Genomic DNA, 26,673 nt, shown 5'->3' with positions numbered 1-26,673 from the left:
GCCCAATTTCTTTCTATTTTTAGTAGAGACGGGGTCTCGCTCTTGCTCAGGCTGGTCTCAAACTCCTGAGCTCAAACAATCCACTCGCCTTGGCCTCCCGGAGTGCTAGGATTACAGGCGTGAGCCACTGCGCCCGGCCCCTTTGTTCTATTTTTGTCGTCTATATTTTTCTGCTTTTTGTTGTTTCAAATGAGCATTTTATATGATTATATTTTCTTTCCTTTCTTAACATATCATTATATTTCTTTTCTTTTCTTTTCTTTTCTGTTTTTAGTGGTTGCCCTAGAGTTTGCAATATACATTTACAACTAGTCCAAGTTCACTTTTAAATAACACTATACAAAGGTATACACTATATTCACAGGTAGTGCTGACACCTTATAATAACATAGTGTTCCTCATTACTCCCTCCCATCCCTTGTATCATTGCTGTCATTTATTTCACTTACACATGAGCACACATAAGTGTATATACACACATAATCAAATACATTGTGGCTATTATTATTCTGAATAAACTATTATCTGTTAGGTTAATTAAGAATAAAAAATAAAAGTTTTTATTTTAACTTCACTTACTTCTTATCTAATATTCTTTACTTCTTTATGGAGATCCAAGTTCTAACCTCTATCATTTTCCTTCTCTCTGAAGAATTTCTTTTAACATTTCTTGCAAAGCAGGTCTACTGGTGACAATTTTCCTCAGTTTTTGTTTGTCTAAGAAAGTCTTTATTTTGCCTTCGTTTTTGAAGAATAATTTCACAAGAAACAGAATTCAAAGTTAGTGGGTTTTTCTCTCAACACTTTCAATATTTCACTCCACTCTCTTGCTTGCATGGTTTCTGAGAATAAGTCAGATGTAATTCTTATCTGAGCTCCTGTATAGGTAAGCTATTTGTTTCCTCTGGCTTCTTTCAATAATTTTTTCTTTATTTTTGATTTTCTGGAGTTTGAATATGATACACCTTGATTTTTTTCTTTTTTTGGCATTTATCCTGCTTGTTATTCTCTGAGATTCCTGGATCTGTGTTTTGGTATCTGACATTAATTTTGGGGAGGATTCTCAGCCATCATTGTTTTAAATATCTCTTTTATTCTTTTTTCTCTTTCCTCTCCTTCTAATATTGCTATTACACGTACATTATACCTTTTGTAGTTGTCCCACAGTTCTTAGACATTCTGTTTTGGTTCTTTCCCCAGTCTTTTTTTCTGTTTGCTTTTTGGTTTTGGCAGTTTCTGTTGACATATCCTTAAGCTCATAAATTCTTTCCTCAGCAATATTCAGTCTCCTATTGAGTCCATCACAGGCATTCTTCATTTCTGTCACAGTGTTTTTGATCTCTAGCATTTCTTTTTGAGTCTTCCTTAGAATTTCGGTCTCTCTGCTTACAATCCATCTGTTCTTGCATGTTGTCTACTTTTTCTGTTAAAGTCCTTAGCATATTAATCATAGTTATTTTAAAATCCTGGTCCGATAATTTCAACATTCCTGTGATGTCTGACTTTAGTTCTGATGCTTGTTCTGTCTCTTCAAACTGTGTTTTTTTGCCTTTTAACATGCCTTGGAATTTTTTATTGGAAGCCTGACATGATGTACTGAGTAAAAAGAACTATGGTAAATTAGGCCTTTAGTAATGTGGTGGTAAGGTGTGGAGGAAGAGGAAGCAGTCTATATTCCCTTGATTAGGTGTCAGTTTTTTAGTTATCCTGTGTCCCTGGCTTGTGAACTTCACTAGCACTACTCATTCCTTCTTAGGTGGGACAGGATGGCTAGAGAGGGCTGGAGTTGGGTATCTCCCTTCCCCCACGTGAAGGCTAGAGCTGGCTGGAGGTGGGTATTTCCCTTCCTCCATGTTAGTTATGCTCTGATAAAACTCCAATAGGTTATGCTCGGTAAAATAGTTTCTCCTGAGGGTACGCCTTATTAAGAGGAACAGAATGCTCTGGTGCATTTCAAAATGGCTACTTTTCCCCTCCCCCTGCCTGAAGCATGAGACGTATTTTCCTCTAACCTTCACTGGGAGAATCTGGTAGAGCTACTGAAGGTAAAACTCAAAGTGTGGGCGTGCTCTCCTATAATAATATTGGACCCCCTGGAGCTCCCAACTCTCAAACTTGTCCACACTGAGCCCTCAACAATTTGTCAACTGCGGTTTAGGTTTTTCTACCCTGCTACTAGTTCCCGTGGAGGTTTCTGCTTGTGAGTCTCTGCTCTGGTAAGTTGTGATTCTCTGTATCTGCCTGTCTTTCTCACCAATTTTTGGAGCAGCAGTTTTCCCTATGACCTCAATTCTCTAATGGATCTAAGGAAAAAATGTCTGTTTGTTTCTTTCAGTGTGTTTAACTGTTTACTTCTTGTTAGGATGGAGTAACAACTTTTAAGCCCCTTACATGTAGACTGGAAACTGGAAGTCCTCTTTCTTCTTTTTTAATATCAGCATTTACAACTATATATTTTTCCTTAAGCACTGTTTAACTGCACCCCATGAGTTTTTGTAATGTTGTGTTTTCATTTTCATTTATCTCAAAGTAGTTTCTAATTTCTTTTGTTGTGTTTGGACTTTCTATAGGGGGTAACACTTTGATTCCATCACTAGATTAATTTCAGAGAACATCAGTACCTCCAGACCCCTGCATTTATACTTTGAGAGGGTAGTTTCTGAGGAATAGAGGAACTGAAAGTAGACATGAGTGGCTCGGAGTAGGGGCTACAACTTAATCCCCAGCTTTTGCCTGTGGCCTTCTATGCCTGTGATTCTCAACTGGGAGTAATATTGCCCTTCAGGTGACATTTGGCAACATTTGGACACATATTTGGTCCTCATAAGTAGGGTGGGGGTGAGATGTAACTGGCACCTAGTGGGTAGAGGCCAGGGATGCTGATAAACATGCTACAATGCACAGGGTATTCCATTATAGCAGAAAATTATCTGGTCTGAAATATCAATATTGCTGCCATTGAGAATCCTTTTCTTAACCCCTTAAATTCATGGGACTGTTTCCCACTCACCCAGCACCTGCCTGTATAGTGTCTCACCACCTCTTCACAATGGTCCCTGAGGTAGGTGAAATGTCATAATCTGAGTTGAGGTGAGTGAAGCCTTAAAACTGAAGCAACCTGTCAGTGAGTAGCAGAGTCAGGACCACCATCCTCCAGTCCAGTTGTTTCCCAGAAAGCCCACAGTGACCTGGGTCTCCACTTGCTTTGACTACTCCACCTGTCAAAAGCAAATCGTCATGCATTGTCTTGTGAGTATATATGTCTGGCATATTGGTAAGCTAGTGCACTTCTCTTACTTACCTAAGGATGTTTTACTCTGTCTTGTAACCCTCTGTTTAATGCTGCCCTCTGCACACAGAGTGGAAACTCCCTGTGGGCAGCACAGCATTTGGCACAGAGTAGGCACTCAGTAAATTTTGCAGAATGAATTAGAAGATATGAAATAAAATATACCAAAATGTTAACTTAGTTATCTTTAAGACCTTGAAATGAAGGTTATACTTGCCTCCGGAAGAGGCTGGGAAATGGGGTGTGACTGGCAGCGGGAGAGAAATTATGGACCCATATATTGATTGTTTTGCCTATAGGAGTTTTATTGTTATTTATAATAATGATCGGTATTATTTCCTTTGTTAAATTCCTCGCATTTCAGCCTCCTTTTCTCTTTGAATTGTTCGTAGTAGCACATTTTGCCTTTATTAAAAGACCAGTTTTAACTCTGCTTAAAAATTCACTGTATCCTCAGATTTCGTTCCCTAAAGGTCTTATCAGAAACATAAAAATCTTTTGTGATATTTGACATCACAGTTATCCTTAAACTATCCCAACATGGAATTTCTATGCCTTAAGGTAGCTGACCGCAATTTTCTCATCCATAAAATGGGAATAATGATTTTTTGTTAATTAACCGAGACCTTTCCTGAGAATAAAGTGATTTAAAGCACACGAAAGCATTTTAAACAGTACTGTGCACGTGTCAGGGCCCCTCCAGTTATGGGTAACTCTGAAAAATTGTGATCTTGTGAGTTACGCGGTATAACCAGTTGTTATGCAATTATTAAAGTAGTTTGCTAAATTGAAACAAAGTTCATTCAGATTTTGTGCTTTTTACTTACAGTGCTAACCTGAGTAAATAGGACCTTTTTCCCCCTAGTAATTTGGTTAAAATATCTAAAGCCATATTTTACCTTGGGCTGTCTTGACAATTACAGTATGTTGACCTTTGTTTCTTCATAGGTGTTACAGAACATCTTGGACACTGAAAAAGAGTATGCTAAAGAACTTCAGTCTCTTCTTGTTACTTACTTAAGACCCCTGCAGTCCAATAACAAGTAAGATTTTTATTTTAAACCCCTAGCTAAATAAAGCAAAATAGTGTCAGCATATGGAGTCATTACTTTTATGTCACTGAATAATTGATTTTGCCCTTTAGAAGAATTTCCACAGATCACAGGTTGCCAAGAACATGGTCAGGGCAGCAGAAAGTATGCAAGATGTTGCTTTTGGAGAGCTTGGAATTTTTTCTCTTCTGCCTGTAAAAGGAACGAGCAGACCTGCTTTTCTGCCTGTTATAATTTTTATCGTGTACTTTTTAAAAGTGATGTGTCTGGTTTTACCTTACAGGAAAAAAAAAGGATTCTCTGGTGTTTTTATTCCAAAAGCACATAGACTGGAAATTCTTGTGCTCACTCTGACCTTTGCTTGCCAGGGCAGAACCTCTTTCCCATGCTCCGAGAGTGGAAACAATGTGGCATTTTTTGAGTACTCATAAGAACAATTCAAGCCAGTATTTCTCCCAGGCAAATGTGAATGATAAACAGATGTTAAAGTATTTTTTAAAACAAAATGTTCAGACCCCATTCTGGTCTTAGAAATCTGAAATGATTGTCTAAGGCCTGAATTGAAAACTTTAGTTTTCATGAAAGAAAAATATTGACCATTGATTTTATTATGCTTATAGGCAGAACATATTTAACAAATAGTGGCTAACTGCATTCATTTGTTTTTATTTTAAGTGATTAAATTTCATTAGAGATCATGATCTATAAGTCAAATAGAAAATTTAGCAGCCAGCCCATAAAATGGAAAATGAAAGCCTCTCCTTTTACCTCAGTAAGAGTTTACTTTTGCTGGACAGTTGCCTAAATCATCAACTTTAAGCTTAAATAAATTTAATATATTTCATTATTTTTTTCTGTTTTTCCAAATTATGCTTGTTTAAATATAATGTGTTGCTAATTTTCCCACTTGGTTATTCTCCTGGCACTGTGGGAATCTTACTCCAGTATGAAAGGATTTTGTATTCCTGTGTTGTAAGAGTTTAAACATGATCAACAACAAAGTGTTTTTTGTTATTATTATGTGAAATATGAAGTGTTCTGTGAATCATAGTTTTAGAGCTGAATGGAACCTCAGTAAAGCATTGGGTCTAGTGCCCTGGGAAAATGACTATCCTCACTCAATAGAGAAGAAACTGAATTCCAGAGTTCACTTTCTTGTCCATTACACAGCCAGTAAGTGGCCAGGTTGGGTCCACTGTATCTCCTGCCACTGAGTGAAATGTGCCTTCTGTTTTCTGGAGGTGACAGGCAGAGGAGGAGAGGGAAACTGAAGTGGTAACCCTGGGAAGGGAGACGGTAAAATGTCAAATGAAAGCGGGGGAGATTAGCAATCAAGAAATAGTAAGAGGGGCCGGATGCAGTGGCTCACGCCTGTAATCCCAGCACTTTAGGAGGCTGAGGCAGGAAGATCGCTTGAGGCCAGGAATTTGAGACCAGCCTGGGCAACATAATGAGACCACCGCCTCAACAAAACATAGATAAATTAACTGAGCGTGGTGGTGCCCACCTGTAGTCTCAGCTACTTGGGAGGCTGAGGCAGGAGGATCACTTGAGCCCAGGAATTGGAGGCTGCGGTGAGCTATGATCGTGCCACGGCACTCCAGCCTGGGCAGCAGAGTAAGACTCTGTCTCAAAAAAAAAAAAAAAAAAATAGTTAAGAGGAAAAAGAAAAGAGCCAGGGCGGAGGAGGTGAGAGACCTGAGTCAGACCTGCACAGTTCCTAAACAAGTTCAGAATGCAATTATATTAATAGTAAGTTTCCATTAGTTCTGACTATCTTTTTGCCCCCGAAGTGATTTGAGCAAACCAGACTGATTATTGTTTGATCCTGAAGGGGCCAAATAAGCCCCAACTCAGGTTCTTGCTGCTCTGAGAGAGCAACAGGCAGGGAAGCTGGCTGGCTAAAGGTTTCGCTTTTGACACCCAGAATAGGGGTTTTCCAGCTTGCGGTTCAGGAGAGCATTACAGCAGAGGAACTGGGAGCTTTTTATTCTCTAGGGGTTACCGGTAATGTTTGTTTGGGTCTTCCCTTTATTAGTCAGCAAAAATTATTCTCTTGGGAATATTGCACTAGTATTATTATTGTATATTATTAAGGAGAAAGAACATGTGGCAGCCACTGGCCTTCTAAGCAAATCTTCCAAAATGTTTTCTCCCAAAAAGTGGTTGAGAGCATGGACTCTGGAGCTAGAATATTTTGGTTCAATTTCTGTCTTTGCCATTTACCGGTTTTGTGGCTTTGGGTGATCTACTTCATTTCTCTGTGCCTGTAAAATGGAGCCAGCAATAGCACCTATCTCACAGAGTTTTTGTAAGATTGAAACAAGTTCTTATTTGTTAAATGCTTGCATAAATGTTCAATGCTGTATGAGTGTTGGCTTTTGTTATTATTATCACTTACAGTCTGGTAGGGATGACAACATTCTTCATACGAGGCCCTGGATAAAATTGTTCAGTTTGCCTTTTATTTGATGCCACTCCACTCCAAAAATAAACAAACAAAATCAGTACTATTTTCTTCCCTTCTGCTTCCTCTCATAAAGATTTCCTTTAGTTGATTCGTGAGCATTTTAGTTTAGGTGAAAGCTGACTTTGCTATTTTTTCCTGTGCATTATGTGAGCATACATAATATCCTTCAATTACTTTTCCAGTTCCTCTAGAGGAAGGTACTCAAAAGTTTTTTATGCTTATTCACAGCTATGAGGTATTTTTATCTCTTTAGATACTTAGATATTAAGCACTTGTCATTAATTTACTCATTGCTTTATAAAATACCTAAATGTCCTTTATGACGCTCACTTTCTTTAGGATCAATATTCTTGTTATATAAAAGGGAAATAAAGGAAAGGAGCTTAAGAAATTTGCCTAAGACCATAGAGCTGGTGTAAATTAAAAAGCAAAAGTTAAAATATAGGAATTCTTCCCTTATATTTGCCATATATTAGCAAACTATCAGCTAACTAGACAGAGATAGATAACTAAAGTCATCCTCAAGTTCTGTTAACTACATGTACTTTGTTTGTTTTTTTTTAGTCTGAGTACTGTGGAGTTTACATCTTTACTGGGAAACTTTGAGGAAGTATGTACATTTCAACAGACACTCTGCCAAGCCTTGGAAGAATGTTCAAAGTAAGTGTGGCATATTTCTGTTTAGATAGCCAGCAAGGTTGTTTGTGTTTTGTTTTCCTTTTACTTGTTGCTTTAGATAAGAGCACTTTATATTTATACATTTATTACAGTTTTGATACATTGTCCCAGAGCAAAGTAACAATACAGAGACAATGCACTAGGTGGTGGTGTTCACAGTGTCAAACAACTGTTAGTATTACCAGCAGGTCTCTGCATTGGTAGGTAGAGGTACTAGAGCTATGTTTGGTGGCTAGAGTTTAAAGCAGTGGTCAAGAGCCTGCATTTCACGGGTAAAATAGTTATAGTTTCTCTTTTAACTTTGGCAAAACTTTTGAAAAGTTTTAATGCCGCCAGCTTTAACTGGTAATCATCTTCCTTTACCGCTTGTTTCTTGTTTTACATTCTGTGTTTCATCTGTTTTGTTTACAGGTTTCCGGAAAACCAACAGAAGGTAGGAGGCTGTCTACTGAGTCTCATGCCTCATTTTAAATCCATGTATCTGGCTTACTGTGCGAATCATCCTTCAGCTGTAAATGTGCTCACCCAGCACAGGTAAATCATTAATGTTTCTCCAACGAAGCTGTTTTGCAATGAGATTCTTTCTTAGGACCACCTTATTTGGAAATCCATGGGATCCCATTGAGCTTTTGATTATCACTGTTCATGATTCCAGGCATTGATTCATTGTTACATGGAAGGATCATCCATTAATACAACAAATAATTTATTGAGCACCTACTATGGGCAAGACCCTGTACTAGCTGATGGGGATATAGTAGTGAACAAGGAGGAGAAGGTACCCACCCTCATGGACCTTAGAATCTTGAGGGAAATGTGGATATTATTATAAACATGTTGTATTACAAAAGGGTAATTAAAAGGATACAGTGAGATTTTGCAGTGTTGGTATCAACTAAGTGGTATGGGAGGAAGGGTCAGGGAAGCCTTTCTGAAAGCAAAATTCTACTTCGATCCAATGGTTTAGGCTTCCTCTGCCCCAATGAATGTTTTATCAGAGTTGCTGACAAATAGCTAAACTACATAGCTTCATCTCTTTTCACTTTCCCTCCTTGCCTGGGTAGAGGAAGTCTCAAGCAGTGACATGGCTAAAAGGCAGGGAAAGGTGGAAGAAAACCAACACTGGGAGCTGTGTGACTGGTACTTTAAGCAAAGTGCTTTGATAATACTTATACATGGATATAAATTGTTGCATATTCATGAGGAACAATAGAATAGTGTCTCCTTTAAGAATAAGTGTTCTTGTAAGGGACCTAGATAAAGGCCACATCTCTCCCACCCTTCCTTAACCTCTGGCAACCCATCCCTGACACATTCACTGACACATTAATCTGGACCAGAAAACTATGATAGGCTTGAAGACGCAGTTTTACCTTTGAAGTCACGTGCTGGAAATTGAGGTGGGACAATAGCAAGAACAATACACAGAGACTCTGTTGACTTTACTTGGAGACTAGATTCACACAGGCATGGATTCTGGAGGCTGCTCAACACTGAAAATAATATTCTTCTCAATCTGGCCTAGATTTGAACTCCCAGAGCCAGGCTAGAACATTAGTTGTCACCAACCCTCAGAAGTGGCAGGCTGGGCGCGGGCTCACACCTGTAATCCTAGCACTCTGGGAGGCTGAGGCGGGGGGATCGCTTGAGGTCAGGAGTTTGAGGCCAGCCTGAGCAAGAGCGAGACCCCATCTCTACTAAAAATAGAAAAATAAGCCAGGTGTGGTGGTGTCTGCCTGTAGTCCCAGCTACATGGGAGGCTGAGGCAGGAGGATTGCTTAAGCCCAGGAGTTTGAGGTTGCTGTGAGCTAGGCTGACGCCATGACACTCTAGCCTGGGCAACAGAGTGAGATGAGAAGTGGTAGAAATTTTGGTTCTTGTCCTGGCTTGTTAGGAGGTTTATTTATTGGCTTTATAGAGCTGTTTTGTGAAGACATTTTAAAAGTTGAATTCACTAAATTCTACTTGAAGGTCAATTTTATTCCCCTAATTGAAGTTTTGAACTTTTATGAAATAGCAAATATGGAAATTAGAGTTTAAAGAGAGAAATGCCATGAACCTGGGATTTTTAGGCAAGTGGTTGAACTGCTTGTAGCTAACATTAGCTAATAATAGCACTGACAATGTGCCAGGCACATGATGTAAAAGCATATGAGGGAGTCACTACTATTACTGTCTCTGCTTTACAGATAAGACATTGGAAGGCTTAGGTTAAGTAATCTGCCCAAGAACTCATAGCTGTTAAGTGGTTGAGCCAGAATCCAGGTCTGTCAGACCTCTAAAAAATGTTTTTATTAAGATACTTATTTTATCCTCAAAAAGAATAATCTAAATGCAAATTTAAAGAATTATAATAAAATGAGCACCCATGTACCCATCACCCAGCTTAGGAAATAGAATGTTACCATTTCTTTTTTTTTACCATTTCTTTTTTTATATAACAGCTTTATTGAGGTATAGTTTGCATACCGTACAATTCACCCATTTAAGATGTACAGTTAAATGACTTTTAGTATATTCGCAGAGTTGAGCAACTAGCACCACGATCAATTTTTGAACATTTTCATAACCCCCCAAACAAACTGATACCCATTAGCAGTCACTCCCCTTTTCCCCTCAACCTCACTAGCCCAAGGCAACCACACTACAGTACTTCATGTCACTATGGATTTGCTTATTCTGGACGTTTCGTTTAAGTGGAATCATACAACACATGTCCTTTTGTGTCTGGCTTTGTTCACTTAGCATAATTTTTTCAAGGTTCATTCACATCGTAGCACGTATCGGTACATCATTTTCTAAATTGCCAAATATTCCATTGCATGGATACCACATATCGTTCTCCCATTCACCAGCTGATGGACTGTGACTAGTGCTGCTATGAACATTAATGTACAAGTCTTTGCATGGACATATGTTTTCATTTCACCTGGGAGTGGATCATATGGTAACTTTATGTTTCACTTTTAGGGGAACTGTCAGATTCTTTTCCAAAGTGACTGCACCAATTTATTTTGCTACTAGCAGTGTATGAGGGTTCCATTTTCTCCACATCCTCGCCAACATTTGTTATCGTCAGACTTTTTGATTATAGCCATGTTAGTGGGTGTGAAGTGGTTTCTCATTGTGAGATTGATATGCATTTTTGTCATGAATAATGATGTTGGGCATTTTTCATGTACCTATTGGCAATTTGTATATCTTCATTTGGAGAAATGTCTATTCAGATCCTTAGCCTGTTTTTAAATTGGGGTGTCTTTTTATTGAGATATAATTTACAAACCATAAAATCAACCATTTAAAAGTGTACAGTTCAATGTTTTTTAATGTATTCACAAGATTGTGCAGCCATCACCACTGTCTAGTTCCAGAGTGTTTTCATGACCTTCTCCCCCCAAAAAACCCCTGTACCCTGTAGCAGTCACTCACCATCTCTCTGATGGCTAATAATGTTGAGCATCTTTTTGTCTTGCTTATTGAATTTTTTTTTTTAGACAAACTCTCTCACTCTGTCACCCCAGCTAGAGTGCAGTGGCATCATAGTAGCTCACAGCAACCTTAAACTCCTGGGCTCAAGCGATCCTCCTGTCTTGGCCTCCGGAGTAGCTGGGACTACAGGCGTGAGCCACCACGCCAGGCTAATTTTCCTATTTTTTTTGTAGAGATGGGGTATTGCTCTCGCTCAGGTTGGCCTCGAACTCCTCAGCTCAAACAATCCTCCTGTCTCGGCCTCCCAGAATGCTAGGATTACAGACGTGAGCCACCACGCCCGGCCCGACAGTTTCTTAAAACAATGAAGTTTGCCACATTGATGGACTCTTCCTTTCATGACAGATTTATTTGTATCGTGAAATGCTGTTTGATAGCATTTTATTTACAGTAGAACTTCTTTCAAAATTGGAGTCAATTCTTTCAAACCCTGCCACTGCTTTACCAACTAAATATATATAATATTCTAAATCCTTTTTTGTCATTTCGACAATGTTCACAGCATCTTCACCAGGAGTAGTTTCTATATCAAGAAACCACTTTCCTTGCTCATCCATAAGAAGCAACTCCTCATTCATTCAAGTTTTATATGCTTTTGGTATTATATCTAAGAAACTATTGCTTAATCCAGGTCATGAAGATTTATGCCTCTCCATTTTCTAAGAGTTTTCTATCAAATTGGTACTAATTGATAAACATTTATGTGCATATATGGAAGTAACATTCATTGGGTGTTGGGCAGGTGGGGGGGAGGAGGGGACGGTCATGTTCACATCTAATGGGTGCGGTGCACACTGTTTGGGGGATGGGCACACTTGTAGCTCTGACTCAGGTTGTATAAAGGCATTGTATGTAACCTAAACGTTTGTACCCCCGTAATATTCTGAAATAAAAAAAGTTTCATAATTTTAGCTTTTATATTTAGGTCTTTAATTTATTTTAAGTTAACTTTTGCATATGGTGTGAAGTAAGGGTCCACCTTTATTCCTTGCTTGTGGATATCCAGTTGTTCCATTACCATTTTTTGGTTTTTATTCTTATAAATTTAAGTTGTGTTTTATGGCCCATAATGTGGTGTATGTGGGAAGAATGTGTATTTTGCTGTTGTTGAATGAAATAGTCTATAAATGTCAATTAGGATCACTTGATTGATGGTGCTGTTCAGTTCAACTGTATCCTGACTAACTTTCTGCCTGATGGATCTGTCAATTACTGGTAAAGGATGTTGAAGTCTCTATCCATAATAGTGGATTTATCTGTTTCTCTTTTCAGTTCTGTCAATTTTTGTTTTATGTATTTTGATACTCTGTTGTTAGGTACATTCACATTAAGGATTGTTATGACCTTGTTGGAGAATTGGCCCTTTTATCATTAACACATTAACTGCCATGGGAGTTGTATTGAACTCATGCTAGTTGTTTTTTTTTTTTTTTTTTTGAGACAGAGTCTGGCTCTGTTGCCCTGGCTAGAGTGCCGTGGCATCAGCCTAGCTCACAGCAACCTCAAACTCCTGGGCTCAAGCGATCCTCCTGCTTCAGCCTGCTGAGTAGCTGGGACTACAGGCATGTGCCACCATGCCCGGCTAATTTTTTCTATATATATATTTTTAGTTGTCCAGATAATTTCTTTCTGTTTTTAGTAGAGACGGGGTCTCGCTTTTGCTCAGGCTGGTCTCGAACTCCTGACCTTGAGCGATCTACCCGCCTCGGCCTCCGAGAGTGCTAGGATTACAGGCGTGAGCCACCGCGCCCAGCCGAACTCATGCTAGTTTTGAGCCCGGGGCCTCATGAAGCATATGTGACTCACACGTTTCTTCACCTTGGGAGCTGCAGGAACTATTTTCCAAGTTGCATGTAACTCATGCACAAAACATAATAAAAAAATAACAAATTTTTCATTAAATTAGAAAGGATTGTTTTGTTTTTGGAGTTTTTATTCTATTTTTGTAATAAAACACTGTGGCCCCAAGGAAAAATTTTTTTTTCTAGTGTGGCAGTCAATGTGTTAAATATCTATTAATATATATGTCAAAACACAGGCCGGGCACGGTGGCTCACGCCTGTAATCCTAGCTCTCTGGGAGGCTGAGGCGGGTGGATTGTTTGAGCTCAGGAGTTCGAAACCAGCCTGAGCAAGAGCAAGAACCCGTCTCTACTAAAAATAGAAAGAAATTAATTGGACAACTAAAAATATATAGAAAAAACTAGCCGGACATGGTGGCGCATGCCTGTAGTCCCAGCTACTCGGGAGGCTGAGGCAGGAGGATTGCTTGAGCCCAGGAGTTTGAGGTTGCTGTGAGCTAGGATGACGCCACGGCACTCTAGCCTGGCAAAAAAAGGAAAACCCGGCCCAAAAAAAAAAAAAAAAAGAAAAAGAAAAAAAGAAAAAAACACGATAATACACAGTTATATTATTTAATACAATTTTATGTCTATTGATGAAACAGAAGAAGAAAAGCGAGGCTATACTTAATAGTGTTTGTTATATTAACTTTCTTATTTACTATTCTGTTTATCTTTATTTCTTCCTGTGAATTTGAGTTACTATTTGATATCATATCCTTATTCCAATAGACCTTTGTTCCTACCCACCTCTTTTGTGCTGCGGTTGTCAAATATATTAAATTTCTGTATATTATTGGCCCCAGGATAAAATTAGAGGAAAGAATAATTGGGATGATAGTTGTCATTAAGAGGGTTTCTACCCAAAGCAGTGTTTTTATTCCACATTGCAGATCATTGTAATCTGAGTAAACTGCAGAGGCAGAAGGCAGAAGCAGGTTTCCACTATTGTGTATCCTACTATTGGACAATTTGCATTCATAGAGCTTAGTGGAATCCAAGGTGGAAGTCAAGCCAGTCAGATCGGTGGTTCTCCCCAAACCATAACTTTTGGAGAAGGGTAAGCAATCATTTAGTGAATTCTACTGGGGAGTGTGAGCTATTAAATCTTCACTGTAACTACCAGGCAATCAGATGCCTTCCTGGAAAGATCAAGTTAAATGTAAACTTCCCTGACTTTGTGTTTCACCTGGAAGAGACTTTCTCTCTGGGCTTCCTTTCAGGTTCAGGGAGATAGAGGAGGACACTGTGGGCTTTCTTCATGGCTCTTTTTGTCTTGGCTTCCAATTTTGGTTTCTAATTTTCAATGATCATCCTCTCCCTTTGACTGGAAAAATATAAAATGTCTGTCGTGCCTCCAGAACATGGTGACTGGGACTCCCTCATGGCCGAAGCAAGGAATTAGCTTAAGAGGCCCATTATAGTTGGGACAGTGTCTCTGCTGCTGCTTTTGCTGGGCTTTGTCACAGATGGCAGGTCTCAGGTGGATCTTGTGCCCCTCCTCTGCAGAGCAGTCAGGCCACACAGCACCACACCCAGGCAGGACTTCCTAAGGATGAGGAAGTTGTGTTTTTTTGTGTTGCTTGTGCACGGCTCAGCTCCTCAGGTGCCCCTGCTCGTTCTTGTTCTCTGAGCTGTAGATGTGCTTCACGTAAGAATCTGGCCCCTCCTGAAACCAGTCAGTCTTTTTGACATTCTGTGGCAGTTTCAGATCATTAATATCCCAGCTTAACATATCTTTGTCTTCAGAATCAAAGTCCTCAGGTCCATGATAAGGTCAGGCCACCTAAGGTTTTCATCTATTCAACTCCCCTCATAAGTGCTTGAGAATTTTGCTCTCAAAGGTTCTTGATATAGTTGGATGAGTCCACTCAAGCAGCTTAGACCAGGAGACTGTTTTCTGAGGTTTTATCAGATTTAAAGATTTCCTTGATGGAGTTATGGTTAAAGAGAATCAAGATGAACTTGATGAGGCCTGACTGGAAGTTTTGGGAAAGGGAAAGTGATACAGAATTTTTTTTTTCAAAGAGTGAAGGAAGATGAAAAACATAGAGGAAAAATGTTACCTAAATAATTTGGACAGGTGACATTCCCTAGACCAAGAGTCTGATGATCTCAGAGAATCTTCCTTTGTTTTAAAAAAGTCGAAGATTATTTAGCATGTGCTGCCTTTGCCTTCAGGAAGACCAAAGGCTGTGGTCCAAATAGAGATTATCTTTACCTAGAAGAGAAAGCCAGCACAAAACCAGCTGGAAAGCTTCTACCCCCTCATCCCTGATCTCTCAACCCAAATCTCTGATTCCTTCTTCTGCCGTTTCAGATCTACTGTTTAGCCCCTCTGATGAAATTTTAAATTTCCGCTATTGTACTTTTTAATTTCAGAATGTTTATATCTCTTTACTGATGTTCTGTATTTGTTGGGACATTGTCGTCATGGCTTCCTTTACTGCTTTAAACATGGTTTCCTTCTGTTCTTTGAACATATTTATAATGGCTACTTTGAAGTCTTTGTTAAGTCTGACATTTTGTCACTCATAGACAATTTCTGTTGTCTCTTATTTTCCTCCCAGTGTATGGGTCACACATTCTTGTTTCTTTGCATGTCACATAATTTTTTTCTTTTTTTGGTTGAAGACTAGACATTTCAGGTAATTTTAGATTTCACAACTCTGGATGCTGATTCCATTCCCCACTCTCTGGGGCTTATTGTTGTTGTTTGCTTATTTGTTTGTTTAGTAACTCGATTGGACCGTTTTAGTGAAGTCTGTTTTCCTCACAGTGTACAATCTCTGTTGTCACTCCTCAGAGGGCACAGCATTGGTCAGGCATGCAGTCGCCCTCGAATGATAGCGGTTTTAGCAGGACTCCCTTTGACTATCTATCTCCCTAATCTCTCTCCCGTAAGCCCCATATGGTATCACACCCAGGTGTTAGGCTCTACTAATTTCCAGCTGATGGCTCTAATGTTTTTGACAATTCTCTGCAGCATAAATTGCTCCACCATCTGATCTAATTAATTTCAAGTAGGGATAGTTGTTGAGACTAGACTTTGAAATTTGCTCCGACTCTTCTTAGCACTTCCTAGCTGGTTCTCTCTGGTGACCTAGCTAGTTTATGCTTTAGCTTGTTGCTCTTAAATCAGAGGAGCTACTAGCCTCCTTTTATTTGCTTACTACCAAAATCTCCATTGTTTTTGCAAGAGCCCTTAGGCTTGAATTTCTCTCTCTGCAGAGAGCTTTAAAGCTCTCTGTTCCTATGGACTGCCTCTGTGCCTGGGCAAAATCTCACTCCTCTGGGGGCTGGGCAGTGTAGTAGCCTTTGGTCTTCTTAGCTTGCCTCTTCCAGCATGGAACCTCTGCCCTCCACGAGAGCTGGGGTGAGGTGATTGAGCCCCAGTATTTTCTTTTCTTTTATTTTTTTGAGACAGAGTCTCGCTTGGTTGCCCAGGCTAGAGTACCATGGTGTCAGCCTAGCTCACAGCAACCTCCAACTCTTTGGCTTAAGCCATCCTCCTGCCTCAGCCTCCTGAGTAGTTGGGACTACAGGCATGTACCACCATGCCTGGCTAATTTTTTCTATATATATTTTTAGTTGCCCAGCTAATTTATTTCTATTTTTAGCAGAGACAGGGTCTCGCTCTTGCTGAGGCTGGTCTTGAACTCCTGAGCTCAAACTATCCTCCTCCCTCGGCCTCCCAGAGTGCTAGGATTACAGGCGTGAGCCACCACACCCACTGAGCCCCAGTATTTTCAACCTGCCAGTGCTGGGGTAGAGCCTCCAACCCATGTATGGGGGGTTGGGTGAAGGGAGCTTTTGATCTCCCAGCCACACTCACCAGGAATTTACCCTCTTTTACACAGAGTTGAAGGGAGTGAGATGTGCTGGTGCCTGTCTCTCCTGGTGAGAAATCATATTTTTGACTGGGAGTGAGGGAGGCCTCTCTTCTTGGCCACAAGTGCCTGGAGTGGAGCTTCTGTCAAACTGAGCTGGGAGGGAGGGAGAGTGGAAGAGAGCTGGTCAGGCATGGCTCAAATGGAATAAACTCTCCCTGTTCTTACTGAGTTTTAGTGGATTTTCTTGATTAATTTTTCTTTCACTTATCATATTCCATTAGGGAAATTTCTAGAGATTTTAAATGGTTGTTTTTTTATAGTTTCCACCAGCTGTGCTTGTTTCCTTGGGGAGCGGGTCCAATGAGCATCTCATGCCACCATCCCAAAAGTGTACCTCACCATTTTAAGTTCTTCTGCACCCCTACCTAATGTGAACCTGAACTTCTTTACCACTTTTATGTGGTGTCAGTTCACAACTGTACCACTTAGAAGCTGTGTTACCCAAGGTAATTTATTTAATTTTTAAGCCTTAGTTTCCTCACTTGTAAAATGAGGATAAAGCCACCAACTTTTCAGGGTTTCTGTGAGGACTAAATGAAATAATGTATACAAAATCTCCAGCATAGAGCATGAGGTAGGTAGTTGTCGCCATGCCCCACATCTACTTTATTCATCTTCTACCTACCAGCTACTAGTTGCTTCTTAGAAAAGAAAACTATGAAAATAGTACAAGCATACAAAGAACAGAGTTAATATAACATACACCCACTACCCACCATTCAGCTTAAAAAACAAATTATAGATGCAATGCAAGTCCTGTGTGTACTCTCCGATATTTCCTTCTCCTCCCTCACTCACTAGAGGGAACCAAAGTCCTACATCTGTTTTTGTCATTTCCAGGAATGTTTTCATACTTTACTACATATCTAAAATAAAGAAAAAATGGTTCACACACATTTTTCCTTTGATGGATACATAAACATCCTGTGTATTAAAGGGTAAATTCCTTAATGCTAATACAATGAAATCCCCCTCATATTAGCTCACTATTTATATGAGCACATGTTCTTTACCTTTTGATGTGAGAACAGCAATTCTGGATGAATACCAGAAAGACACAGTTTACCTCAAATGGCAGACTTTCTGTGATGTTTACAGAGTTTCTGTTGTAACTCTATGTGTTAAAATGTTACTGACTGCATTTGCCTATGTTGGGAATTTTATTTTATAAATAAAATTAAGTCCAACATTATGACTTAAAGTTTGTTACGCAGGTGATTTAAATATTCTCAACTTTTGGGGGAATTATAATACCCTGTTTACTTGATTTTGGTTGGTGGTATTTTTTTGAGAATCTTATAATATCCTTTGAAATGATGGAAGACTCACTGGACTCTTCATAGAAATAAATTTTTACCGTACTGGTTTATTTACTTGTAAGGGATAAAAATTAAAATACTTGAGGTTTTCATCAGATGTGCTTCTAATATAATTTAAGTTATTTTACATGTATCTTGTAGTAGTTTATGATGACATATTAAATAAAAGGCATAGTTGAATGAAATTCACAGAAAATTCAGGTTAAAATTTTGTTTTACGTCAAGGTTTCAGCTGAAATAGGGACATTGGTTGGTATCTGTTCATTCCCCGCTGAAGTTGCGACGTTCAGATGAACTTCTTCCTTTCGGCCTGGAGGTGGCAACACCACACTAGAAATGCTCCCAACAATTGGCCATGAAACCGCATTCAGCCTTAAGATTGTATGGTTGCCTGCAGGTCCCTTGTTAAAAATGCTGTAATGTATTGCCTGAATTTGGATATGTCATCAGACCCCAACCTTGGTGTGTCCGCATATTTGCATATATTTGAATGGCTGCTGCAATCTCTTGCTATCCCAGGGGGTAAGGTCCTTTGGGATTTCCCCTGTCTGTCCCCTGCCGGCTTACCGTGGTAGCTCCTGTTTCTTCCTGGGAATTACCTCTCCCTTACAAAAATACCCACTTCTCTCCCATGCTTGCTTTGGTGTCGTATCCATCCTTTTCATGAGGGAGAGGGTCAGCACAGAGAGCAGGGAGAGGAGGAGTTGGCTCTAAGACCTATCTGGACCTCACTTCTGTCGCTGTTGTGGTGGCAACCCCAAGCAGCACTGCGTTCTTTTCCTCTTGTTAGTTTTCTTCACTCTCTGTTTACCACTGTTGCCAGCAATGAAGACTTTGAGAGATCCCCAAAGAATTGTAGACTTGCTTCTGGGACAAGGAGCATCGGAAAAATTCTGAGCCTCGGTTATGTTCTGTTTCTGTCTTTGAGGAACCAGGGAAGGGAGCAAGTGAGACTCACAAACAGAGGTGGCAGGGGATAAAAAAAGAGCAGACAGGCTGGGTGCTGTGGCTCACGCCTGTACTCCCAGCATTTTAGGAGGCCAAGGCAGGAGGATCACTTGAGCCCAGGAATTGGAGGCTGCAGTGAGCTATGATGATACCATGGCACTCCAGCCTGGGCAACAGAGCAAGACCCTGGCTCATCCAAAAAAAAAGGAGCAGACAGTCATGTCTCTGGAATTGGATAAATATAAAAAGGAAAACAGGGATCCACCCAACCCAGTGTGAGCAGCACCCCTGGGATTTTCCACTGGTCAGAAGCCCGGGTCTCCCCATTTGGGCCACAGTGATTCCCTCTGCTAGGTAGAGTCATGAACATTCAAATTAGAAATCTATATAAAGATTCCACAGAAACACTGTTATATGAGATAGTTAAGCTCTGTAGTGTTATTATAATGTACATAGTTTTTTCTTCAGCTTTCCATCCCAACCCAGTTTGTACCAGAGCCCCATCCACCATACATTCCATGAAGCACATTTGCTTAAACAGCTTAAACAATGCTTAAACAGCATTCATACATTGAGAACTGCTTCTATTGTATCACATCCCATATACAGAACATGTTAAGCTTGAAAAGCAGATCTTAGCCCATTGCCATTTTGAACGGGCTGTATAAAAACTGTATTTTAAAGACAGATTGTTCTTTGGTATAACAATATTTGTGTATTAAATTTATTTGGCTAAGTAAAATGTGTCTTTTAGAATTTATTTATTTATTTATTTATTTTTTTTTTTGAGGCAGAGTCTCACTCTTTTGCCCGGGCTAGAGTGAGTGCCGTGGCGTCAGCCTAGCTCACAGCAACCTTAAACTCCTGGGCTCAAGCGATCCTCCTGCCTCAGCCTCCCGAGTAGCTGGGACTACAGGCATGCGCCACCATGCTCGGCTAATTTCTCTATATATTTTTAGTTGTCCAATTAATTTCTTTCTATTTTTAGTAGAGACGGGGTCTCGCTCTTGCTCAGGCTGATTTCGAACTCCTGAGCTCAAACAATCCGCCCGCCTCGGCCTCCCAGAGAGCTAGGATTACAGGTGTGAGCCACCGCGCCCAGCCTAGAATTTATTTTATCATAGATAAATGGGCTTTATAGGACAGTTTTGTTCTTTTTTTGCAGTAGTAAAATTTTCTTTTCTTTCCAAGAACCAGTGTTTTAATCTAAAATAGTGATCTCATGTTATGTTGAAAAATTTTTTGAGTTTTTTATAATATTTAGCAAACCTAGAAATTAGACTGCTGCATGAAAAGTAATAACAAAGTGCACATTAACATATGCTTTTAATTGCTGTAACTCTTGCATCAATTAGAGTAGAATGTCGAGGATGCAGGCAGTTATTTAGTCATGGGGAAAAAAATAAGACTTGTTTACCAAATTGAAAAGAAATTAGGAAAGTGATTTTCTCCAAATTACATTTCTACTCAAATGCACTCTCCAAATCTGAGTTATTTCCATAATTACATTTAATGTGCCATGAATTTTTAAATCTCTTTATGCACTGTACGCTCTTGGTTGGAAATTAAACATCAATTCAATTTTCATTAAGTTGGAAATCACAGGTACTGGTAGTTTTTAAAGATGTGATGTTAGTGACGTATTTGTTTGGAATAATTATAATAATAGAAATAAAAATGCATCTATTGACTACTTTAAAGTTTACAAAATACTGTACTTTCCTGTAGAGAGGCAGTATGGTATCATGATAAGACCTGAGGCTTTGGCTTCAGACCTGGGTATGAATCCCACCTTAGCCGCTTGCTAGCTGTTAACTCACCCTTCTTGAGTCTCAGGTTTCTCATCTGTAAAATGGGGGGAATATCTGTGTTGAAATGTTGTTGTGAATATTAAACAAGAACGAATGCTTGTAAAATTCTTAGCATGAAATAGTAGCCTTAAAAACTCTAATATTTAATCTTCATACTTTCATTAGGAAGTAGGTATTATCTCTCTTTTACAGATGACTCAGTTGAGGCTCAGGTAATTCATCCAGGGTCACCAAATCTGTTTTATGACTCCAAGTCTAGGGCACTTCTCTCCCCTCAGCGGCTTCTAGAACAAGACTGCAAAAACTGATAAAATGGTCAGAGGCGATTGTTAGATGTGACCGCTCAGATATGATCTAGCTTTCATTAAAGCAGCCATTCCCAGCACTTTTTTCCTCTGACATATGTGTGATACTGCATGACTCAAGGCTGCTGGTACATTAGCTGAAACTACCTCCTTTTCTCTCCTGCTCACAAAAGCCCAAGGATGGACAGTGTCTATTATTAATAGGGATAACTTGCAATCCACTCCATTCCCAGCCCCCTAGTATTTTGTTACTGATAGCAGGTTTCTTTGAACACACTTCACAACCTATAGCAACGCAGCACAGTTGGGAACCACGGTGTCTGATGTGTTCTAGGGAGAATAAGTAGGTCACTCTAAAGTAGGGGGTCCTGGTGTGGAGAGGTGGAAAAAGTTGGTGGGGCCAGTAGGAGTGTAAAAAGTTAAGATTTGATCTTGTAGGCACTCAGAGCTTCCTGAGTGGGATAGCAATGCAACGAAAGTGGTGGTCTGCAGGGCCTGGAAAAAGCCTGGAAGTCAGGAGACCATTTGGTCTATTGAAGTGAGCCAGGTGGGATGAGCTGGAGGCCTGAACTAAGACAGTGACAGTGAGAATGGAAAGGAATAAACAGATCCAGAAAGACCTGTGACTGACTGGATATGCATGACCAACCAAGGAGGAGATCAAGCAAAGTTTCAAAATTTGCTGTCAGTTAAGCAGTGGGTTTTCTTCTCTAATAATATTTTGCTCAAATGTGTATTAAAATGATCTTGCAGCCCCAGGATTCGACACCCTTGTTGGTGGAAAGGAGGCAATCTGGAAGGGTGCTAAATGGCAGAGAAAGCACCAGCCTAGCATTAGACATTTATAGGACATGGTTCATAAAATTTTAATAAATTTTTTCACCAGGTTGCTGCCTTGTGGAGGGGTTTGGGTAATCTGCTGCACTGGTTTTAGATCCCAGGCTGAGTGACTTTGTGGTTAGTCATTGCAAATATGCTGCTATCTGAATGTAGGACTTGATTCTAGGACATTACAAGTGGGTGATAGGGAGCACTTGGTGAATTGCTACCCTTGGCACCTGACCAGCCAGTAACTAGAATGTTTGAAGTGATTAAGAAAATCTATTTTTTAAACCTTAGGTTGAGGTCATCTGGTAGGCTGTATACCCCATGCCCATGGGTGCAGAATCCTTAATGGTAAGGATTTTTTTGTTTGCTGCCGTATCCCCATCAGAGAGCAGAGCCTGTCCCTTAATAGATGCTCAATCAGTAATTGTTGAGTGAGTAAATGACACCAGGGATTACTAGTGTCTGGCTCACCACTGGAGCCCTGGTGCTGGGCACAGTGCTGATTGCATAGCGGAAGCTGAATAAAGCCAATTGAATTGAGTTGAAATGGATTGAACAGCATTTGGACTAGTGAAACACATTTTTATTTGGTTTTGTACTGTGTGAAATCCAGCAACATATGGATAATTCTTTACATGGGATATTCAGCAATAACAAAACTATATTCATTCTTTTGCTAGTGATGATCTGGAAAAATTTATGGAAAATCAAGGTGCATCTAGCCCAGGTATCCTCATTTTAACAACAAGCCTCAGCAAACCATTCATGCGACTGGAAAAGTATGTTACTCTCTTGCAAGAGTTGGAACGGCATATGGAGGTAAGGGAAGGTGTGCTTTTTCAAGCTCGTGTACCAAGTATGTTCCTCTGATCTGGAGGAAGCAGTCAGTCTGCCGCCAAACTAGACTGGCAGAGGAATCCAGAATATGCCTTGGTTTCAAAATTTACTGTATCTGATCTTCCCTATTTTCAGGCTTCTAATTTTCTTCTTTATGAAGCAAAATAAGATCTCGTTCGTTCTTACCAAATGTTCATGATCATTCTCCCTCCCCTCTCTTCTCTTCCAAGCTTCGATCCTGTTGCCTCCCTCAAATCTGTGCTTACTTGTTGAATTAGGTTTCCTTTTGCCCTCTTATCTGTAGAAGGTGTTTCAGTCAAAATCAGACCAAGAAATCTTCTGTTGTTTGGTATATTAACCAACTTTATTGTGGGAGATAAAGCAAACCATATCAGAAAAACAAAGAACATGTTCATTATGTACAGGAATATTTATCTCTAGAGCACTGCGATCATTCAGCTTCCTGACTCTGGATTATAATGGAAGATTCTGGTACTCCTGAAAGATTAATAAATGGGATACAATATTAGTGGTATCTCTCGAAGCATCGATGCATCTATATCAAAGGCCCCTCACATTTTTGTTTATCCAATTACACTTTACTCACGACAGTTGTGGCACAGCTGTAGTGCTTTCTAAATATTAAAATTTTGCAATGAGGCCTGATAATTGAATATTTTCTCATCAAGAGCCCAAATCCTCTTGTTATTAAAAGCCAATAAGCAGCACTAGCTCCTCGAGCTGTTCTTCACGGTAGTGCATGGGGGATTGAGCGTGGGTGGGAGAGGAGGGCCCGCTGGGGAAGGCTGCATTTACCCTAGTTGCTCTTCCTGTGTCTGGGGAAAGGTTTTGAGGTTTTAAAGGGTTTGATTATCTTTAAAGAAATAGGGTGCATTCTACAGGGCTTGCCAGCGTTTGTAAGGATTGAAAGCATGTACTCTGAGCGAAACCACATTCTCAGGGTATTTGACCTGCCTGAAAGCTGGAGGCAGTGGGGACCTGGTGAGTAAAGCCTGCCAGAATGAAATTTCAGTTAGGGCTCGGGAAGGTGTTGACCTCTGGATGCCTTTCCATAAGCTAAACCTGTTGGCTGAACCGTTTGAGGTTTCCCCCTCCTTGCTTATCACAAAAATCCGGAAATTAGTGGCCTCAGTTTCTGTTACTGCTCAGTGCTGAAATACAAATATGCACTTAGTTAGGGGAGAAAAAAAATCCCAGATGTTCCTATTGCCTGGAACACCTCTATCTCGGCCTTCCCTGTAGTGGAACCTGTTTCTACTCCTGCCTCCATTTGCTGTTGATCACATGTCTTTGGCTGCCTTTCACTTCCCACTATCAGATAATACACACCCTTAGTATTAGTTCAGCACCGGGTAAGACACTTTCTCCAGATTTCTGATCATGGGTCATGGCTTCTGGCTAACAGTAGAATAGAACCTGAAATTCTCAGTTGTCAGCTGATTTTGGTAAGGATAAATTTTACTATAAAGAAGTACAACGTTTCTTTTCATGAGCAATGCCATCCTTGGCTTGGATCAGACACCTAATTTGTTCACTTCTGTATTTTATCACCTGAGCCTAATCGAGCAGGAGATTTGGTCTTCCCATTACTCTTGCTGAGTTGCAAGGGTTAGGCATACATACATGCCCAAGGTTAGGTACACTTACACACCCCATATGCCCCAGTGTTAGGGACACATCTACCCCCCAAGAATACTTATCTTCCCTTCATAAACAGTTACGGAGTTGTGGGTTCCTCAAAGCCATTTTTGAACCCGTCCACTTTTCAGGGTTGCAAGTACCATGGAACTGAAGACGGTATGTAAAAGCCTTGCTTAAGAAGGAGCACATGGTATGAAACTTGGAATTTTTTTCCCATCTGCCATGTTGATACTGCTGAGAGAAAATGGAGGCATTTTAGGAAATGAGATTAGATTGATTTTTCTCTAACTATCCCTCTGTTTCCACAATTCCCTACCTCCTATCATCTACCAACAACATGACCTAAAGATGTCCCCCAAATAATTATTTAGTTACTATATTTATTATTAAATATTTATTATCCAAAGTGTAATAACAAAAAAAGGAAATGGGAACTGTTGTCTCAATAACCACACTTGCTGTGTTACTAAATATATCATGTGTGATCACCTGTCTTAATTTCTTAATAACCTAATAATTGGATGTGTTGAGATTCCAAATGATCAACTGCTGTTCTATTTTTTAATTTTTAAATTAGCATACATAAAATTGACTTTTTTTTTAGTGCACGGTTCTATAAATTTTAACACAGGTATGGTTTCTTGTTGCCACCACCACAATTGAGATACTGCACAGTTCCATCACTCCCAAAATTCTCTCTTGCTATCTCTTTGTGGCCACACCTTCTTGCCCCCCAACTCCTGGCAACTACTGATCTGTTCTCTTCTAATATTGTTTTCAAATGTATTCCTTTGATAGGATACTCATCCAGATCATCAAGACATTCTGAAAGCAATCATAGCATTCAAAACTCTCATGGTAGGTGATGCTTTAAAACTATAACTCTCCATTTTGTATATTTTGTTCCTGAGAGAGTGATTTGCGTGTAACGTTTCTTTCCTTATGCAAAGGTCTTTGGAATGGAAACAATTAAGCTTTCATGACAGTATCGCAGTGATTGTTTCATTTAATTTTGTGCTCCAAAAATCATGCTTACCTATGAAAGGTTGCCAGGCTGAGGGTATAAAGCAATCACATTTATAGTCTCGGCCACATTAAGCATTGGTGTGTAGGTGGGGGGTTTCCTTTCGTCTCTTTGTCTTTACCCCCGTTGCTCACCTTATGTCTGTGTAACTCGTCATTCACTGATTGGCATCAATACTGGATTCAACTATTTATGCTAAAAGGTGTGAGTTTGTTCTTTGCACATGACGAAGAAATCCTTCATCAAGTCTAAAAGAAAAAAAAAACCCAAACTACTAAAATACAATTGCTTTATCTGGGTTGCTATCAAAGGTACCTGTAATCTTGTATCTTCAGCGTGATGGTTAATGTGTCTTCTTGAACCCACTGATGTGAAACCACTTGGTGCCATTTTAGAAGGAAAGAAAACTTTATTTGGGGTGATTGATTAAGTTTAGCTTCATTTCAGCTATTTCTGTAGCATTCTAAGTGATTTGGATGAACGTTTAGTTATTGATCCTTTCTGTAAGGTTGTGATGCAACATTCACCATCACCTCATTTTCCTTGCTGTTGAATGATCAGTAACTGATGTGTCCATGGTTAAACAGCAAGTTGAAGACAAGAGTAAGGTATTAGGTTAAAACTGCTGTTGTTGTAGGTCAAAAACAGTCCAAATATTGGCAGTTTTGCATGGCTCAAGCTAATAGAACAGCTGAAACCCGTGGCATTATAATTTGTGGCTGTCTTATTTTTTCCCATGTAAATGGGAATATAAAATGCCTCTTTTTGAAATACCTGTATTCCTTTCTGATTATGTTGTAAAACTTGCTTTGATAGTTGTAGTATATTTATTCCTACTGTAGGTGCTTCCAAAATATGTATACAGTGAATTTATTTCTTCAAGTGTCCATTTAGCTGAAAGGGCAGGAGAGATTTTTTTTTTTTATAGAAAACACACCCCAAAACGCTATTACATTACATTCATTTGGAAACAGTAACATAGCTAACCATGTGCTTATGTTTTGTACTCAATTTGGAATGCATGTGCTTAAAGTACTCTAAGATAACCTCACACTTTCTGAAGCACTGACTTAAAAAATGTATATATTACATATATATCAAACTGTAATGTTTGTACCTGTTTATATTTCTGATTCTTCCTCTAACCTATGAGCTCTTTGAGGTTGGGTACTGTTTCTTATTTATTCTCTGCATCCCCAAGAATCCACGCAGTGCTTGAAAGCAGTGA

General features: G+C 39.7%; 1 protein-coding gene and 1 pseudogene across 1 annotated transcript in view; one reads left to right on the top strand and one right to left on the bottom strand.

Moving 5' to 3' along the window:
- Positions 1-26,673, top strand: part of ARHGEF6 (Rac/Cdc42 guanine nucleotide exchange factor (GEF) 6) — a 109,651-nt gene that overhangs the window by 64,245 nt on the left and 18,733 nt on the right. The window contains exons 7-11 of the mRNA XM_012655488.1: positions 4,238-4,332; positions 7,376-7,471; positions 7,901-8,023; positions 22,603-22,741; positions 25,220-25,279. Of these exons, the coding sequence (XP_012510942.1) occupies positions 4,238-4,332; positions 7,376-7,471; positions 7,901-8,023; positions 22,603-22,741; positions 25,220-25,279 (513 nt within the window). The remainder of the gene's footprint in view (positions 1-4,237; positions 4,333-7,375; positions 7,472-7,900; positions 8,024-22,602; positions 22,742-25,219; positions 25,280-26,673) is intronic.
- On the bottom strand, positions 13,632-17,303 carry LOC105819256 (annotated as a pseudogene).

This window comes from Propithecus coquereli, unplaced genomic scaffold (assembly GCF_000956105.1).
Source record: "Propithecus coquereli isolate 6110/MARCELLA unplaced genomic scaffold, Pcoq_1.0 Scaffold478, whole genome shotgun sequence".
NCBI lineage: Eukaryota > Metazoa > Chordata > Mammalia > Primates > Indriidae > Propithecus > Propithecus coquereli.
The sequence above is the reverse complement of the archived record's forward strand: the minus strand, read 5'-3'. Positions and strand labels throughout refer to the sequence as shown.